The 20,941-nt window shown below is 34.4% G+C and overlaps 2 protein-coding genes across 2 annotated transcripts; both read left to right on the top strand.

The window, feature by feature from the left end:
* Window positions 1-4,723: 4,723 nt before the first annotated feature.
* On the top strand, window positions 4,724-8,165 carry yaf2 (YY1 associated factor 2; the record flags this gene model as incomplete). The annotated part of the gene is made up of 2 exons (XM_073837756.1): window positions 4,724-4,929; window positions 6,985-8,165. Coding segments are annotated over 2 exons (450 nt in total), but the record flags the coding sequence as incomplete, so codon positions are not given.
* A 1,128-nt stretch (window positions 8,166-9,293) lies between these two features.
* gxylt1b (glucoside xylosyltransferase 1b) lies at window positions 9,294-16,393 on the top strand. The gene is made up of 7 exons (XM_073838345.1): window positions 9,294-10,075; window positions 11,975-12,161; window positions 13,175-13,306; window positions 13,524-13,775; window positions 14,872-14,995; window positions 15,075-15,247; window positions 15,328-16,393. The coding sequence occupies exons 1-7, from the start codon at window positions 9,873-9,875 to the stop codon at window positions 15,487-15,489; spliced, it is 1,233 nt and encodes a 410-aa protein (XP_073694446.1). The 5' UTR covers window positions 9,294-9,872; the 3' UTR covers window positions 15,490-16,393.
* The last annotated feature ends 4,548 nt before the right edge of the window (window positions 16,394-20,941 follow it).

The following is a 20,941-nucleotide window of genomic DNA, read 5'->3' as shown; positions in this document are numbered from 1 at the left end:
CGATCTTTCAGACATCATTCCAATATGCTGATTTGCTGTTCAAGAAACATTTTTATATAATTCATATTTATAAATAAATTAGGCTTTCACATGCTTATATATAGTGTCAGTTATTAGATGACTAGTCACTTGCTACAGTGTGGCATTGGAAAGAGTTGAGCAGCATGTGAAATCCACCCTAATTGCGTGTGTGCAGAAACCCAGGGTGCTGCACTGCGAGTTCTCGTCTCGTTGCCAAAAAGGTGAAACTAATGCAGTCTGAGGAAGCGTTCCCAGCATGCCTCTGCCAAATAAACAAAAAGCCAATTACAAGAGTAATTACAAGAGCCTGTTATCATTTATTAGAGACATTTTGCGTACAGTTCGCAAAAGCGAAGGCGCATGCTTGTACCGTCTCAAACGGGTTGACCTCATTTTGATTCAGACAGTTATGGGCCTTTGATGAAAGGAGAGAAAGCTGGATACCAAAGCGAGAGAGAAGCAATGTGGAACTGTAGTGTGGGATTTTGAAAAGCAGCTAAAGGAAATGCAAACGCTTGGAAAGAACTGCCGAAAACGGAGTGTGGAGAGGTGGGACGGTGGGAGGCAGAGGGCCATCTGTCAAACAGGGGGCTTGGCAGTGGAGCGAAGGAAGGAGCAGTATGGAGACTGCATGTTCACACAGTGTAGCGCATTAATCATGGTATCCCCTCCCATCACTCAAGCCCATGAGTACACAAGCCTCCCCAGTACAGTCATTACGCCATTATACAAACATGCAGATATGAACACATCTGAGAGTCTCTTGGCTCACAGGAGAGAATGCAGCCCCCGTGTCCTCCTGATTTAACACAGTAATGTGGGAAAATTTGTTTGGTTTGTGCACTTCTGTAAAAGAAGACACATTTGGTAACTGTTTGATGTAATATCTGGCTTTGATGTGATTTTATGTAGAAATTCAATACATGGGTTTTAACAAGGAAGCATACTAAAATTACATAAGAGTGGCTAAGTTATATTGCGAGAGCCTTCGAGTGTCATGGAGAGTGTCTTTTTGCTAATAATACGCAATATATACTGGTACACATTTGTTATCGGTTGATATTAAATGTTAAACATTTTATGCGTATATAAGATCCATAAAGTTGCAATGATTAATAGATTGGTTTACTTTCAGAACATAAATGTACAGATAATGTACTCACCCCGTTGTATAGAAATTGTTTTTTGAACTCTCTCTATATATTGGACTTTAATGGTGCACGCAATTGAACGTCCAAAATGCGGTTTAAATGCAGCTTCAAAGGGCTCTAAACAACCCCAACCAAGGAATAAGAGTCCTATCTAGCAAAACGATCTGTCGTCTTCTAAAAAAAAAAAAAATTTTACTTTTTAACCTCAAATGCTCATCTTGTTTAGCATTGCCATGCACATGCGCACTCTGTTTAATTCGGGTCAATATCGTTAGAGTAGGTCATAAAATAACATCTAATTTTCTCCTCCAACTCAAAATCGCCTTACATCGCTGTTTTACCTTTTTTGTAAAGGCCGTTTGAACTAAAATATAACTAGAACATTAAACATTTATTAAAACATTTTATTAACAAAGTAACATTTTTGTTTATTTATTTTTTATTCATTTACACAGGTTTCTTGAATTTTGGCATTTATTTTTGTTTCATGTCTCTCACTCCATTGCCTCTTCTAATAATTTGAACTTATTCTATTTTTTTCCATTTTATTTTTTTATTTGATAGTATCCATTGTAACAAACTGTGTATTATACAGTCATGGAGTCATTATTGAAAAATAAATGTAGTTATAACTCACTTACTTTGCCTTTTTGTATTACTATAATAGTGTGCACACTAGGGGTCGACCGATATTTGGTTTTCCAATGCCAATACCGATTATTACAAATCAAGTAAACTGATAACCGATATTTTTAACCAATATTTCTGGTGTAAAAATTAAAATAGTCAAAATTAAGAATAACAAGGGCTCTAACAAAAACGTTTTAATTATTTTATCGGCAAATCAGTTTTAAAAAATGAGCAATACCAATAACCATAAAAATTATTCATATCTGCGCCGATAATTAGTCAACCCCTAGTGCATACCAAAAGCAAAGCAAATATTTTAAAGCGAATATTGCATTTGTCATTCTAGATTACTTAAGGCGGCCATACACGGTGCGATTTTTGAGGTCGTACGAGCTTGCATGTGATTTTTTTGGTTATCGGAGGAAATCGTCTCTTCTCGTATGGTCTGGGCTCGTATGGTGTGTGAGAAATTATGAGATGAGCAGAGTGTCTTACGAGCACTTCCCGACCTCACGATCATTTTTAAACATGTCAAAAAACTTCGGGAGCTGTCGGATTTAAGGCGTGACGTGTGCTGTTGAACGAGTCGATTTGTTGATCAAACTGGAAATGACCAATCAGAAGCCAAAGAAAAGAAAACCACAGAAGAAAAAAGATGAACATGACAGCGCCACGGCGACTTGGACTGTTGAGTAAGAGGATAAACTCGCTGAACTTTGGCAAGAACAGCGGTGATCGATCACCTATTGTTTGCTACAGCTATTGCTAGCTATAGTGGTGGCCAACTAGCCCCCTCGACGTGCATGATACTACGTTAAAACATACATAACAATACTGTACAGTGCTGTAGCATTGCAGTTCCAATGTCTTTAAAGTTTAATGCATATGCTTGTTAGCACTGCTGTAGAGGTGAAGTTTTGTCAAGTTTGCAGCGAGTGTACACACGCAATGGTGATCACACGGTTCCTGCATGTGTAGCAAAGAGTCACGGCTTATATTTTTTATATGCAGTTATGAGATAGACAGAGAGCAGTTGTATTTAACAGTACATACACAGTATATTATACACAGCCTTTCTCTCAGAATGTGATTGCCTCGGAAATCGACAGTTTTTAAAATCGTGCCGGGTAAATAAAGTCACTCGTGATGTGTGCGTGGCCATACGAATTCGCACCGTGTACGGGCACCTTTAAGGGATGTTTTTCATGACACTTGGAGTTTTCTGATACAACCTGACGTGACAGTAATCTCTTCGCTGAATGGTTTGCGCGACAACCCGTCATGCAAATTCACTGCTGGAGTTGAATTTTTTTCAACTTGCACGAAAGACGTGTTTGAGGCGAAAATCTCCCGCTTATGCCAGTAACGTCACCCAGTTCGCATCTATTCGCTTCTTAAGTCGTGACTAAGGAAAGCTGTTTCTGTGTCTAAGCTTTACTCATTTCATTTGAGAATACCATATCAACAGTCGTTTTTAAGCACTCTTTATTCATATTACACATTTTAGCTAAACATTTACAAACCCCTAGGGTGTACACTTACAGTCTCCATGCTTACAGCATTCCAGACACAAATATCTTTCTGGAAATCTGGAAATAAAGGTTAGTATTGTAATTTTATGGTAGTATTACATCACATTGTGAGCGTATATTAGCACCGTTTGTTGGTTTCTTGTGACATCTGATTGGCAGCGTTTAGACCCGGAAGTGGTGACGCCTCAGATTATTTAAAGCGTAGGTGAAACACATATGTGTGAGACTGCGAGTGACTAATGACTGAGTAATTTCACAAAATCTGTCTCTCCCTCATGATTCAAAAATAAGCAGGATCAGCAACATTAATGCCAATTTGCTCTGTTTGGCACGAAGAAAATACATCACAAAGTGATTGATTGATTTACTCTTAATGGCACATCTAAAAGCGCAGAGTGTGAAGGGTGTTAAGAGTCTACAGCAAGCCGCCAGGTCTTGACATGCAGCAGAGAGCGAGGCAGCCAGACAGCTAACAACAACTAATAATGGCCGTTTTCACTTGCCTTGGGCTCGGGATCAATGCTAATGACCGCTTCTTGGCTGCCATGCTTTAAGGCTCTAGATGTCCTAATTTCACAATGTCTAACTTCATTAGCTATTCCCAAAAGCACCCGGGGGTTATGGATGAAAGCGTAAACATTGCACCAGTGCACAGATACTGAGAAGCTGTTTTTAAAATCGCTGTGTGTGTGTGTGTGTGTGTGTGTGTGTGTGTGTGTGTGTGTGTGCTGGCAAAGCAGACACCAGCGATGCTGGCCTTCCTACAGCTCTGTTGTGGACTGTTTTTGGTATAACAGCTGTTGTTCTTGACATTAGAGCAACGGTCACAGTGCATCCCTGTCGTTCTAAACGTCATGCTACTGATGGGACTTCACCCTGAGCTCTGATCTGAGATTAGTATGGTTAGTTCAGCTCATAGGCCTAGATATAATCTGTAATTGCTGCAGCTGTCAGGTTGTTAATTAGGGGTGCAACAACTGATGTGTTGAAATGACAACAGCAATACAGTATCCTACTAACAGACATTAGTATAAGAAGGGCTTTTCTAGCAATTTCTGATTGGCCATAGACATATATCCATAGGTTCAATACCGATCTGGTGGTTTTAATGAATGTTTATCATGAATAATATTGCCTTTATATTTAAATTTGTATGTTTAGGCAAGGATTTTGTAAGATTTTGTCTTCCTGCTATGGAAAGGAAAACAGGATGAGTGAAATCGCGGCTGTTTCTCAACTGTTGAGAAAACACATTCTTCTCAGATTACTTTATGTAGGCAAGATTTCTCAACTGGCTTCAACACTTGCCTGTTTTAACTTGTTTTTTCCCACATAGTCCTTTTCATCAGGCTCTGGTGAGCTTGAATCATGTCTTCCTGATTTTAAAAATATCTCACTTTCTCGCCTCTCAGTCTTCCCTTCTCTTTTTTTTCCCCCCACAGGAAACCTCGTCCTGTTTCCCAGCTGGTAGCCCAGCAAGTCACACAGCAGTTTGCTTCACCGACACAGCCCAAGAAAGAGAAAAAGGAAAAGACGGAGAAGGACAAGAACGAGAGAGAACCGACACTGAAAAAGAACAGCCATAAGAAAATGAGGTGAAATGTTGCGATACGGTCCCTGTGTTCATAAATCCACTGGATAGTTCCTACTCCCCAAACAAATTAAGCGGATGTCTTTTGCATTTTACATAGCAGGGAGCTCACTCTGGAATATATTATGTATTGTTGCTCTCTATTTGAATATAAATTATATTTCATCTACCACAGAGGACTGAGAATTATACAACACTTTTGTTCCCTTTAAGCTTAACAGAAACAGAAACTGATGCTTCCATGAAGCAATGTGAACGGAATTGAATTTCCGCTCTCAAACTTGTATATATTTACACTATGGTTACAAAATTTGGGGTCAGTATCATTAATAATTCAATTCAGCAAGGATGCATTGAATTGATCAAAAGTAAGGGTAAAGACACTTTTAGGGTGTTTTAACTGTTGTTTAAGCAATATGCAATTTGACATTATAGAGTATAATGCAAAAACCAAATGTAGTTTAGACTAGGCATGGGCCGTTATAAGATTCTGACGGTATGATAACCTTGGATAAAAATATCACGGTATTGTAATTACTGCTCTACAATGTTATATTTAAATGTCTGGGTAAAAAAAAACATTTTTTTTTTAACTGAACACAGTATATTTTATTTTAGGAAACATTTAGAACATTTTGTAACATGGAACATCAGGCAAAATATTTAAAATAAATAATTGAATCTTCTTAATTAAATCAAATTTCAGTCACTTGTGTGAGCCTAAGCCTGCAGCTCAACAATAATCAACAAAATAAAATTTTCAAAAACAAATCCTTCTTAATAGAAAAAATGCAATCACTAATCAAAGCAAAAATATGACCATCAGTGACAGTTCCAAAAATAAACAAACACTCAAAGACACGTGAGAGCCAGCGAGTTTTTTTTTTTTTTTTTTTTTAATGCCGTGATTTTGAAAAGATGTTAAAGGTGCACTGTGTAATATTTAAGATGATCTCTAGACAGAGGTGCAATAACTATGTTTTCAGGGGTGCATAAAGACCTTAATGAACCATTATGTTTTTATAAACTTAGAATTATCAGCTTGCGAAAAAAAACACTGACACAATGATGAACAAGTAACAGTAATATTCACAATAAGTTTTATTGAATGATTAAGTAAATATAATTCCTTAAATTACGTTTTAAAAGAAATCTCACTATTCGTTGCTGTCAAAAAAGGTGAGATCATTTCAAATAGCACTATTCAACATTGTTATTAAGATATCAAAAGATTAATTATGCATTTGTAACAAATTGTAACATTTGTTTGCACAAAAATATTAAGCAGCACAACTGTTTTAAGCATTAATAATAAGAAACGTTTCTGGAGCATATTACATATAATATAACAATATTTAGATTTTTTGCAACCTCAGATTCCAGGTTTTCAAATAGTTGTATCTCAGACAAACATTGTCCTATTTTAACAAACAATATATCAATGGAAAGCTTATTTACTTAGCTTTCAGATGACGTAAGAATCTCAATTTCGACAAATTTACACTTATGACTGGTTTTGTGGTCCTGGGTCACATATTTGGAATGATTTCTGAAAGATTATGCAACACTAAAGACGTTATAAATATGTAGTATCTATTATTATATATTCATTATGTCATTTAGTCCTTTAAGAGAGAGATGTTGGGTACAGAGCTCAGTTTCTACAAGCCAAAAGTCTTTTAAATCAATGTTTCAGATATTCTGATTCATCGCTTAGATCATTAGTTTGGTTCATGGCCTCCTTAATTTTTTTTTAATTGCCTATGGAGTAAATGAATGAGAAAATACTTGCAAAACCAAAGCTGCCGGGCTCACTTTTACGCTCTGTTATATTAGCAATTCAAGTTATTTTTATTTCTATAACAAGCCATTTACTTTATATAATACAGATTGCTTCAAAGGCACTTCACAGTAATAAACAATTAAATTACTGCCCTAATGTTGCTAAATGCATCAATTATGAAACAATTTAAATTTCAGAAGACAATAGTGTCATTATTCAGCTCTAGTGAAGTCAAGGCCAGCATGTCTGATCTGTTCTTTGCTTCCTATCCTGCAGGCCCAGGTTAAAAAATGTGGACCGGAGCAGCGCTCAACATCTGGAAGTGACAGTGGGAGATCTGACGGTTATTATAACAGACTTTAAGGAGAAAACTAAGCCCTCCCCAAGTTCGTCCTCCAGCGCAGCATCTGGAGACCACCACAGCCAGAGCGGATCCAACTCAGACAACACAGAGAAGGGGATCTCCAGATCCTCGTCCCCGCGAGGGGAGGGCTCCTTGCTCAACGGGGAATCTCACTAGGAACCTGTGGGTTACGAACGTTACTTCCTGTCTCCTGCACCTAATATATCCATTTTAAAACGAACAGACACAGGAGCGTGCTTACACATGCCAAGACTTACCAAGACGCAGACTTAACCCAGCAATATAAGTCATCTCTCACTACTACCACAGATCTGAAACATAGGATTTGACCACAATACACTCATCCTGGTTTGTTACAATGCCCAGTAGGTCAGCTTGAGATAACTAGACTTTGTAAGCAATTTTGATTAATGAATTTCGACATTTTGACAATTTAATTTCTATAGCACGTGGTAGTATTATCAATCAAATAAGTGTTGTCTGTTTTGATTCGGACACCCATTCTCATTCTCATTCTCTTCATAATGTCATAAAACATTTTTTTTAAATCACAATCTGTCATTTCTGCAAGCGCACACCCAGTACGTCTCGGGAATTAGCCCTGGGGCTGAAAAACATTCAACTGGAACATTGTTGTGAACGTATTGCTTTTCATTAATGACATGTCAGTTGCAAAGTGTAACTTTAATATACTTTAAATGCATTACAAGATGAGCGTTAAGCAGTCAATGAATAACTGTGACCCAAGCAGGACTTCCTTTCTCAATAGTTTGTTGTGCCTGCTGGTACTTTTTGGACTGTTTCAATGAGAAAAACCTTTAAAACGCAGAAATTTCATTGTTTGATTTGTTCTTGTTCATGCCGTTTTGTCATAGATCGCATCTCTTGTGCGGCTAGTTGTTCTACCAGCGCTGTTTTGTGTTAGATTGTCTTGATATAATTCTGTTAATTCCACGGGAAGCCTAACATTCATGACTACAGATGACAAATGTATTTGTAAGATGTTGAATTCATCCCCTCCTTTATGATGAACGGTGGTATATAAATATATTGCAGTATAGGAAATATCTCTTAATAAAATTTAAGATTTAGACTCCCGTCGTCAGCTAGAACTTATTTTCAGGACAAACGAAGACCTTAAGGGAGCAATTATTGAAACTGGGTTGTTTGTGTGGTGAAGTGTGTGCTGAAATGCACATGATATGCATGAGGATGATCTTCGCTGCGGGTCTTCAAAGTGTTGTGGGTTTTACCTCACCATGAGGAGTGATGCAATATGCGGTATACGAGTTGAGTCAGACAAGGAAGAGTATTGTTTCTTACTTGACAACTACCAGCAGTGTCTTAACACAACATGACAATCCATTTCTCAATAGGCATTGCCTTATACAGCAGAAAACATTCCATTCCTTTTATCTCTGATTGAAATGAACAGCAGAAAGCCTGTTTTGCTAGTAGAAAAGAACACCACGTCCAGTTCCTCTATGCTCCCTGTAAGCATACTTGAAATATGAATATTTCTAATTTTAGTTTACATGTGTGACTGTTCTGTTCGATATGTATTTCTCTAAACATATGTGACCCTAGAAAACAAAACCAGGCTTAAGTAGCATTTTTTTTTCTATTATGCCAAAAATCATTAGGATATTAAGTAAAGATCATGTTCCATGAAGATATTTTGTAAATTTCCTGCCGTAAATATCAAAACGTAATTTTTGATTAGTAATATGCATTGTCAAGAACTTTATTTGGACAACTTTAAAGGTGATTTTCTCAATATTTTGACTTTTTTTTCCACCTTCAGAATTCATATTTTCAAATAGTTGTATCTCAGCCGTATATTGTCCTATCCTAGCAAACCATACATCAATGGAAAGCTTAATCAAATAATAAAAAAACAAACCCTTATGATTGGTTTTGTAGTTCAGGGCCATATATTAGTAACTATTTTAAAGATACAACTACTAATTTAGTTACTAACCATTATTACACAAGTCAATCATTCATTTTTATTAGTAGGTGTGGTACTAACAATTGTAACTAGTCATAATGGCTATTAAATAATTAAATCCTGATGTAATAATTGTGATCTATGATTAATATTTTAAATTCAGTGTTACAATTCTGTATTCCAAATACAGAAATGAGCAATTTGTTAACGATAATAAAAATATAAAAAAAAGCTCACAACTAAAAAAATCTAGTAATAACTAAGCCATTAAGTGTTGAGGAATTATTCTTAAAGGGTTTGTCATAGCAGGGGTCTTCCTCACGCCGTTGGGGTAAGAACTTTTATGTGACTCATTTTTGGGAATCGGTTCCTACGAACAAATCATTTCAAAGAACCGATACAACAGTTCTTTAGGTCAATACGCCATTACGCGCTCTCTGACAACCTGGCATAGTATTTGCATGCTCTAAAAATGTTCCAGTTGACTAAAAACAGCGCTTATTTCTTTATATATCGTGTTATTTTCTGTTAAGTGTTATCAGAGTGTTAATCATTTAATGTAAGCGAATTCAGTTTGTAGCGAGATTCAGCTTTTGAATATTTAGTAAACGTGCTATTTATATGTATACAAAAAGTCACTGTCATACAATAATATTTACAAAAAAACCTATATATCTATTTGGCTACTATAACAGTGTTTATTGTTTTGTGAATCGGTTCAATTGATTCTTAGAAAAGATCCGACTCAAAAGAACGAGTCGCTCACGAACCGGACATCGCTAGTGGTCTTCAGTGGGCGAGTACACACAAACACTCTTTTCAAGTGAAACAGTGTCTGTGTCCTGTAGAATGCGTGTTTATCTTCGTGCATTTAGTTTGTGCATAGTACTCGCTCTCTTGTCTTTAGTATTTTTGTTCAGTAAACATGATGCTGAAAGTTTTAAAGCAGGTTTAAAGCAAGTTAGGGCGCCGCTGGAACCGTCCGTCGCGAAGAACTTCAATGGAGTAAAATCAAAACAACGACCCTCCGCTTCCACATCACACAGACTCCGGTAAAGAAGAGTTGTTCCATTCATTTTTGTTTAAAGACGTTTGTTTGACGGAATTCACTCAAGTAACATTAACTTTTTTAAACTTTTGTTTGTTTGAGTGAAAATAATATTTGAATTCTAGTTTACACAGTTGTCACAATACTGTGGGTGGGTGCGATCAAAATGTGACATTCAGTATTCGTTTATACTGCAGCGATAGCTAATTTATCTATTATTCAGGCTATTTTTCACATACGAGGTCAGAAATAAGTTACAGGAAACGTCCAACACTCCTGAAATCCACATGAAAGGGAAACACGCTTGACAACAGCGTGTGCAATTCCACACTGACTCGAGAACTGTTTATGGTGAAAGGTGTTCACACCTACCTGTGCTGCTGATTCATTGTCAAGGGAGAGCGCTGGCATGTCGAAAACATTGTTGAGCAGTGATGCAACAGACCATAGACTGCCAAATCACGCCTTTCTCAGGCACACCTGTGTTTCAGCTGGTAGGCTTTGATTACAGGCAAATGGGTGATTTAGCCTTCGTCCCAATGTGCATACTCTCCATCCTAAATTCTATGTGATATAAGTAGTTTTCAATACTGTTTAGGGGAGATAAAGTGGATAGTATGCACATTGGGACTCATGACTTTTCATGATAAATTTGTGAAATAATTTAACTTTAAAGGAGAAGTTCACTTCCAGAACAAAATGTACATCTACTTTACTCACCCCCTTGTCATCCGAGATGTTTATGTCTTTCTTTCTTCAGTCGTAAAGAAATTATGTTCTTTGAGGAAAACGTTTCAAGATTTCTCTCCATATAGTGGACTTTTATGGTGCTCGCGAGTTTGAACTTCCAAAATAAATTTTGAATGCAGCTTCAAAGGGCTCTAAACGATCCCAGCTGAAGAAGAAGGGTCTTATCTTGCGAAAGGGTCAGTTATGTTCTAAAAAGAAAATGTACAATATACTTTTTAACCTCAAATGTATACTTGAAGCTGCATTTAAATTTAAATTAAGCATTTTGGAAGTTCAAACTCGCAGGCATCATGGAAGTTCCCCATATGGAGAAAAATCCTGAAATGTTTTCGTCAAAAACAATTTCGTTATGACTGAAGAAAGAAAGAAGAAAGACATGAACATCTTGAATTGCAAGTAAGTAAAGTATCTGTAAATATTTGTTCTGAAAGTGAACTTCTTTAAGCTACTTTTTTTTTTCAAGATTCTTTGATGAATAAAAAGAACTGAATTTATTCAAAATATAAATATTTTCTAAAAATATAAGTCTTTGCTATCACTTTTTATCAATTTAACATATCCTTCTGACCCCAAACTTTGAACGGTAGGGTATGTTGTATGTTGTTAACCAAAGATTTATATTTTAAATAAATGCTGTTCTTTTTAATGTTTCATTCATCAAAGAATCTTTGGGATAATAAAAAAATAATAAATAATAAATTAGCATATGAGATTCATTTCTGAAGGATCGTGTGACACTAAAGACTGGAGTAATGATGCTGAAAATTCAGCTTTGCATCACAGGAATAAATTCGATTTTAAAGTATATTAAAACAGAAAAACACTATTTGAAATAGCAATAATATTTTACAATATTACTATAGGTTCTGTATTTTTAATCAAATAAATGCAGCCTTAATGAGCAGAAAAGCTTCTTTAAAAAACATTTAAAATCTTACTGATCCCAAACTTTGGAACGACAGTGTGTGTATATATATATATATATATATATATATATATATATATATATATATAAAACGGCTAATTTGAAAAAATTCAAAATTCAACCTCAAGGATAATCATTTACTTTCACTGACTACTTGTTGAAAAAGAAGTTGTAGTCTAGTTTACTCACTCAGTGTTCAGTATAATACTAAAACTGATCTATTTACAGAGATGTTGCGCAAAAGGTGAATTCACCTGGACAGCGAGAGACGTCGATGCAGCTGGCTGTGGTGGCCTGTGGAGAGAGACACGGAGAAGCTGTCAACATGCTCAAGACCGCAGCAGTGCTCAGCAGCCGAGCCTTGAGATTTCACATCTTCGCAGAAGAACAGTTACACTCCAACATAAAAACAGCAGTCAGTATGAGCCAAGTGTCATTTTTGACATATGTGACCCTGGACCACAAAACCAGTCATAAGGTTAAATTTGACAAAACTGAGATTTATACATCATATGAAAGCTCAATAAATAAGCTTTCTATTGATGTATGGTTTGTTAGGATAGGACAATATTTGGCTGAGATACATCTATTTGAAATCAGAAATCTGAGGATGCAAAAAAAATCAAAAAGACTGAGAAAATCACCTTTAAAGTTGTCCAAATTAGGTTCTTAACAATGCATATTACAAATCAAAAATTACATTTTGATATGTTTACAGTTGGAATTTTACAAAAAATCTTCATGGAACATGAACTTTACTTAATTTCTTAATGATTTTTGGCATAAAAAAAAAATCAAAATTTTGACCCATGCAATGTATTTTTGGCTATTGCTACAAATATACCCCAGCGACTTAAGACTGGTTTTGTGGTCCAGGGTCACATATATGCATGCATATCTACATTTGTTACACAACAAGGACACATTTCCCCAATGTTAAAAGAGATCAGTGCCAATGGATCCGTCAGTCCAACTTTATAACTTCAAACCATTGCTTCTGTCTGTTCTCTAATATTGCTTCTCCTTTAAGAAACACATAGAATTATGTACAGATCAAGTAGCGTTTACAGTTCTAAACAAATTACAGTTTAAAGTTAAAACACCTTAATGATGGATTTGTGTTTTAAACACACAGCTTTTAGCTTCATAAGACATTAATTGATGGACTAGAGTTGTGTTTTTGATAAGCTGTTTGGACTCTCATTCTGACGGCACCCATTCACTGCAGAGGATCCAATTGATGCTAAATTTCTACAAATCTGTCCTGATGAAGAAACAAACTCATCTACATCTTGTTTGGCCTGAGGATTAATACATTTTTTAGCACATTTTTATTTTTGAGTGCACTGTTCCTTTAATCCGCTACTGAACCATTGAGAAACTGTATAAAGAGATGAAAGATTTACTCTTTTGCAATCCATTTTCCAGCTGGATTCCTGGCCAGCTTTCATCCGAGCAAAATTCAGCTACGTTGTTCACCCCATTTCATTCCCCCATGAGAACCATGAAGAGTGGAGTCAGCTTTTCAAGCCGTGTGCATCACAGAGACTCTTCTTACCGGTGAGCAGTTTAAAGCAATTTCAACACCATGTTTAGTCAAATATGTACAACTATTTTAAGCAAAAGCTGATTTTTTTTAAGTCTGGAAAGTGCATCAGAAAATACTGTGCTGCTTTCCTTCTATAAGATGTCAAAAAATGCATATTACGCTTTTCTAAAATGGCAATATCATTTTTCATTACAGTTTTACAAACGGATTTCTTTCTTTTCTCTACAGATGATTCTGAAGGAGGTGGACTCCTTACTTTATGTGGACACCGATGTCCTCTTCCTACAGCCTGTAGAGCTGATCTGGGATGTGTTGACGCATTTTAACTCCCCACAGTTAGTGGCTATGGCACCAGAGCATGAGGAGCCACGGATTGCCTGGTATAGTCGCTTCTCTCGGCATCCGTATTATGGAAAAACTGGCATTAACTCTGGCGTAATGCTGATGAATTTGACCCGGATGAGAATGGCACAATTCAAGGTGAGATTGGAGGGCCTGACACCAAACTTTATTCCTTTCTGTGAGGTTAAGTGTACCTGGACACATGCAGAAGCGCTCAATCTGGATGCTGCCATCTTGTTTTAAAGGCAAATATGATTAGGCCAATCATGTGGGCTGAAAATGTCATGTGACACAAAACCAGCCATAAGGGTACATTTTTTGAAATTGAGATGATACATTACCTGAAAGCTGAATTAATATGCTTTCCATTGATGTTCGGTTTGTTAAAATATGACAATATTTGGCCAAGATACGACTATTTGAAAATCTAGAATCGAAATATTGAGAGAAAATCGCCTTTAAAGTTGTCCAAATGAAGTTCTTAGCAATGCATATTACTAATCAAAAATTAAGTTTTAATATATTTACAGTAGGAAATTTACAAAATATTTTCATGGAACATGATTTTTGCCATTTTTGGACACTATATTAAAACACGTAGCAACAAACAAAAAGAAAAACATTTTAAATCTAATTTAATATAATTAAATGAATCTAAACGAATTAAAAATATATATAATAAAACATGTTAAAATTTAAAAAATAATTAAAAAAAATTATATAATACTTACCGAAGTAAAATAAGATATATATTTTAAGTTTAGGCTTTTGCTCTTTCAATAAATATTTTTTTGAAAGTCTCTTGTGCTCATCCAGGCTACATTTCTAAAACGATGCAGTAAAAACAGTATTATTGTGAAATATTATTAATTAAAAAAAAATGTTTTCTATTTAAATATATTTTAAAATCTAAATTAGAATTGTGATGCCACGAATTTTCAGCATCATTACTACTAGGATCAGTCTTCAGTGTCACATGATCCTTCAGAAATTATTCTAATATGCTGATTTGCTGCTCAAGAAACATTTATTATTATTTTTGATGTTGAAAACAGAACATGCACATCATGCACTAGTAAAACATTATTTATGACTCCATCTTAATGGGTTTTCTGAAAATGTAGTTACATTTCAGTCCAGAAGAGGGTGGCAAAAACTTTTTTTTATTGGCTTCTGCCTAGAGATCACTACAAACTCATCTCTTTTTCTATTTCTTTTCCCTCTGTATGAACAGAATGACATGACCTCTGTTGATCTGCACTGGGACGAGCTTCTGATGCCTCTGTTACAGAAATACAAGCTTAACATAACCTGGGGTGATCAAGATCTGATTAATATCATCTTTCATTACAACCCAGGTAAGCCTTTCTGGATTTTGTTCATTCCTTTTAGTTTCATTCCCTTTCAGGTCTCTAATAGATCTGTGTGTTCACCCAGAAATGGTATTTACCTTCCCCTGCCACTGGAACTACCGTCCTGACCACTGCATTTACGGCAGCAACTGCATCCCGGCAGAGGAAGAGGGTGTTTTCATGCTACATGGCAACAGAGGAGTATTTCACAGTGAAAAACAGCCTGCCTTTAAGGCTGTATATGACGCTTTCAAACAAGTGAGTTGTATTCTTGTTGCTTTTTTCCAATCAGTTGTCCTTTAAAAGCGAATTAATTACTCTTTACCTTTTTCTGGCAGTATAAATTTGGAGAGGATCCCGTAAAATCATTCTTGTTACCTCTGGAGGCGGCGCTGAATGGAACCACTCACACATACTGTGGGAAAGTTAGTCATTTCTTTACCAGAGGACTTGGAAAGTCTGTAAGGACGATCCAGAGAATGACACCAGCAGGTGGCTGAGCTGTGATGCTGTCACTGAACAATGACACAAATGTATTCTCCGATACTGGATAGGAGCGTCACAGCTCTTCCAGTCGAATCTGTGCAATTTCAGTTCTGAATGTTCAGTTCGATGAATGGGTTGAATGGTGAAATGTGAATTTGAACTCTCAAGGTGCCATTTTCATTTTTTTTTTTTTTTTAAATCCTAGTTAAAGGGACAGTAAACAAAAAATAATTATTATTTATTCTCCTAAATGTCATTCCAAACATGTATGACTTCATTTCCACAAGCAAATTCTTGTTATACATATATAGCTATTGTTGATTTAAAGGGGCAGCTCACCCTAATATGAAAATTCTGTCATCATTTACTCACCCTTATGACGTTCCAGTCCCATCAGACCTTCGTTCATCTTCGGAACACAAATTAGGATATTTTTGATGAAATCCAAGAGCTTTCTGACCCTGCATAGACAACGCAACTGACACATTCAGGCCCAGAAAAGTAATAAAACGTCATTAAAATAGTCAATGTGGCTCAACCATAATTTTATGAAGCTACGAAAATACTTTTAGTGCACAAAGACAACTAACAACTTTATTCAAGACTCAACAATCTATGCAGGTCAGAAAGCTCTTGGATTTAATCGAAAATATCTTAATTTGTGTTCTAAAGATGAACAAAGGTCTTACGGGTTTGGAACGATATGAGGATGAGTAATTAATGACAGAATTTTCATTTTTGGGTGAACTACCCCTTTAAGACTATTGTGCACAAATAATATGGACTACTATTATGATTCTTCTATAGTGCGTGTGAATGTACTGTTCCTTTAAGACTGATATTGAATGTACTGCAAGATGTAATACTTGAAAATGTAAATATTGTATTTTGTGTTTTACGTAATGTTCATATGAAATAAAAAAGGTATATCACTAATTAGAGTTTGTGACTATCATATCACTGTCATTCTCCATTGAAGAATTAATAGAGCAATAAGGACAAATATTAAAAGAATTGTTTACCTAAAAAAAATTGCTTAAAATGTAGATAAGTGGTTTGTTTTTTGCAAACGATTTGGAGAAATGTAGCATCACTTGCTCACCAATAGATCCTCTATAGTGAATGGGTTCTTATCAGAATGATAGTGCAAACAGCTGATAAAAATATAACAATAATATAAAAGTATAACATCTACCTTATTTTTCATTTATAAACTCTATGGGTCTGGTTTCCGGTCTCATCCAGCTATTCTTAGCAGTACAAAACATTCGTTTTGCGGCTTGATATTGCAAGTTGTTGTGTCTTACCATATTTTAGCGTATTATCTTAATTATGAACACACTGGTTCGTGGTTCGAACGGTTTTACCGTTTACTGCACATTGCTATTCTTCTCGTTATTTTCCATATAGACGCTAATGAACCGGAAGTCTCGCCTATAGGCGTTCATCCGCGTTTCAGAATAAGTAATCCACATTACTTCAGTCCATCAACTAACGTTTAATGAAGTGAAAAGTGACATGTTGGTAACAAACCAATCCATCATTACGACGTTTTAAACTTCAAACCGTTGCTTCTGGCTATAATATGAGTTCATAATCCATAATAATGCTTCCTCCAGTTGAAAAACTCATCACAAAACTCATCTACATCTTGAATGGCCTGAAGGGTAAGTACATTTTCAGATAATTTTCATTTTTGGGTGGACTATTCTTTAAAACCAAACGTTTTAGAAGCAACAGAAGAGATTTAATACAAACTACAAACCGAAAATGTGGAGTTTTAACATTTATGTTATATTTAGATAATATTTTGCAGTTTTAATGTGATATTTCTGAATGAAACGGCGTGTTCAGGAAAAAAAATAATTACTTGATAAAATAAAAGATCAAATAAAATAAAGGACACCTGCTTTTAAACTTACTGTCAAATACATGTATTTGCCTGTTAAGTCTCCACTTACTTGATACAAATATGATCCTGTACTTTTTGTTCATTAAAAAAAGGTACACCTTTCCTCCACCAGGGTGCAGCATTGATTCAATTTTTTTATAAATAGAGGCAGTGTCTTAGAGTGATAACAGTGGCTTTGTTCTGTGATTACATAAAACAATAAATACCACATCCAAACGATGTTTTCTTCATCTTATAACATGCCGAGACTTTGCAAAGTGAAAATTTGAGGTAATTTAAAACACTACTCAGTTAAAGCTCTTGAAGCTCAAAAAAGAGAGGAAATGGCCCTGGGAAGTTTCTGTAATGAGATCAACGATTAAAATATCATTACTTGGCAACCCTTAAAGCTGTATATGTTAATGACACACAAGGAAGGACTAATTCATTTATAATATAGAAGCTGACCTGCATACGGTCCATTTGAAGCATCAGCAACCTGTGCTTGAAGGTCGAGATGACTTCACAGACTACAGGACACAATGAGGAGACTGATGTCATGTTTCATAGTTACATCTCATGGATCAATGTAGCAGCAAATAATCTATGTCTGGAGCACCTGAGGCACAAGCTGATTTACAAGGATGTGCAGGTCAAAGGCTAGACTTGATAGAACAATAACGAGGGCCTGTAGGTGGTCGTCCTCTTGTATCTGACAATTGAGGATGATGATACTAAAAATCTATATTCCAACATTTAAAGACAACAATAGTGGGAATTTATTTGTTTCATGTTTTATCAATTTACCTCTTTCGTGAAAGTAAATATTACATCCATAAATAAATAATTTAAAAAGAAACATTTGTCTTGAAAACCTGTTAAATTGCTTTACTGATCTTTTGATATTATGATATTGATTTCTGTATTTTTATTTATTTATTTAGATTAAGGTAAAACAATTGGACGATGACATCCAGGGCCTTTTGTTAGTTTATTAAAAAAGACTAACAGGACTTGTTTAAATTGGTAAAAAAAAAAATATAATCTCTCTTTCTCTTTAAAGTTTTTAAACATTACATTAAAATAAACTAATAAATAATGTGAAACTATAGGTGAATAAATAAGCTATCATTCAAAAAAATAACTAAAATATGAAAACTAACAACAAAATAAATCTATAAATAAATATAACAAAACAACAATAAATAAAAATACTAACATTAAAAAATATGTAAATACAAAAAGTAATATTAAATGAATAAATAAGATATGAAATGAACAACAAATAAATATAAAACCAACAATAAAAAGCTCACATGAAATAAATATATAAGAAAGCTAATATTAACAATACATGGATTGTTGTGATGAAAACTCACAATAAATAAGTACAAAAACTAACATTAAACAAATAAATAAGCTAACATTAAACAATTAAAATATGAAACTATAAATAAACATTAAATAAATACAAACATGAAAGCTAACAATAAACAAATAGGAAAACCAACATAAATAAGAAAACTAACAATAAATGAATAAATAAAACAACTATCATTAAATAAACAAACAAACATTAAACAAATAAATAAGAAAACATCAAATAAATAAAATAAATATAAAAAGTAACAATAAATAAACAAATAAGAAAAACAACATTAAATAAATAAATAAGAAAACTACCATTAAATAAATAAATAAAATATGAAAACTAACATTAAATAAACAAATAAACTACCATTAAATAAATAAGAACACATAATATATGAAAATTAACAACAAGTAAATAAACAAACAATAAATAAAAATATGAAAACTAACAATAAATAAGAAAAACAACATTAAATAAAACACAATAAATGAATAAATAAATACATAAGAAAACTATCATTAAATAAATGAATAAAACTAACATTAAGTAAATAAATAAAATATGAAAACGAACATTAAACAAACAAACAAACATTAAACAAATAAACTAACAATGAATAAACTAACATTAAATAAATAAATAAGAACACATCAAATAAATAAAATAAATATGAAAACTAACAACAAATAAATAAACAATAAATAAAAATATGAAAACTAACAACAAATAAGAAAAACACCATTGAATAAATAAGAAAACTAACAATAAATAAGAATAACAACATTAAATAAATAAAACTAACATTAAATAAATAAAATATGAAAACTCACAATAAATAAATAAATATGAAAACTAACATTAAATAAATTAATAAACAAGAACACATCAAAGAAATAAAATAAATATGAAAACTAACAACAAATAAATAAACAATAAATAAAAATATGAAAACTAAAAATAAATAAGAAAAACACCATTAAATAAATAAATAAATAAGAAAACATTAAATAAATAAACATTAAACAAATAAAATATGAAACTGACAATAATAATAAAAAACTAACATCATAATCAAAATAAATATAAAAACAATAAATTAACATTAAATAAAAATATGAAAACTAACAATAAATAAACTAATAAATAAAATATAAAAACTAACAATAAATAAATAAGAAAACACACACTTTACGATACTGTGATGCATACTAACATGAATTCCATGTTTTAATCTCACAAATTTAATACTTGTTTCTACGTGTGATACTGATATTCTGCAGATTTCATTTGTTAAATAGTTCTAAACATTTTTTTTTTTATTGAAGTCTCCTTCTATAGTGTGCTATTATACTCTTTACCTCCATGTCCACTCTTTATCACTTCAGTTCATGGACAGAAGATAAACACGGTGTCTAAAACAAAAATCTGTGGGTCTATTGTCCATTTCCTCATGCGTCTGTCCTCACCCTGCCTGTCTCACTCTGAATTGGCCCTACGTTTACAATGGATCCTCTATCTTTGTTTTCCTTCACATCATTTCTCCCTTGGACAATATTTACCTCAAGTGGCAACAAATAGACGCTTTTTTCAGCCTGACAGAAAAGCAGCCTGCAGTTTGGTGAAAGAGACCTTATCTCTCATTCCTATTTCCCCCCAGTGAGCTTTTCAATTAGGTAATTACAGCCATGTGAAAGGAGACTCGGCAGAGAGCCCCGCTGCATTGTGGGAGCACCTGTCCCCCACAGACGCCAATTACCTGGCACGCGAACCGTCCTCATTGTGTGGGCGCTCGGAGGGGTCCGAGTCTGCAGGAAGTGCAAACCCAGCCAATGTGGCATCTAATCAATGGGCGAGCGGTGGCTGTGAAACAGGTACACAGGAAGGGAAATAAATGAGCGGATTGCTATTCTCACTTGCTTATTCATGCAGTTGTATTCAGATTGGAAGGCACAAACACGTCGTGAAACTTAGAAACACATTGCAGGACTGGAATTAACATTAGGCTATCACATTTCCTTAGCTATGGCCATTGTGTGGTGTCACAGTCTTCACTCAAAAAGAGACGGTTCAATCAAAAATGAAAACTGTGCCACCTGATCTCATGACGAAAATGTAACTGTGGGAACTTTTTCAAATACATACCAATATGTACATATCACTGCAGTTTCCAACAAAAAAATGAACACTATAGAGGCAGTAAAAC

This window comes from Garra rufa, chromosome 4, assembly GCF_049309525.1.
Source record: "Garra rufa chromosome 4, GarRuf1.0, whole genome shotgun sequence".
In the NCBI taxonomy this organism is placed as follows: Eukaryota; Metazoa; Chordata; class Actinopteri; order Cypriniformes; family Cyprinidae; genus Garra; species Garra rufa.
Note: the sequence above shows the minus strand (reverse complement) of the source record. Positions and strands in the feature narration are given on the sequence as shown.

Coding starts and splice junctions, on each gene's coding strand:
- gxylt1b (XM_073838345.1), top strand. CDS start 9,873: ATGCGTGTTTATCTTCGTGCATTTAGTTTGTGCATAGTACTCGCTCTC. Junction 12,162..13,174: donor ACTCCAACATAAAAACAGCA/GTCAGTATGAGC, acceptor TCCATTTTCCAG/CTGGATTCCTGGCCAGCTTT. Junction 15,248..15,327: donor TATATGACGCTTTCAAACAA/GTGAGTTGTATT, acceptor TTTTTCTGGCAG/TATAAATTTGGAGAGGATCC.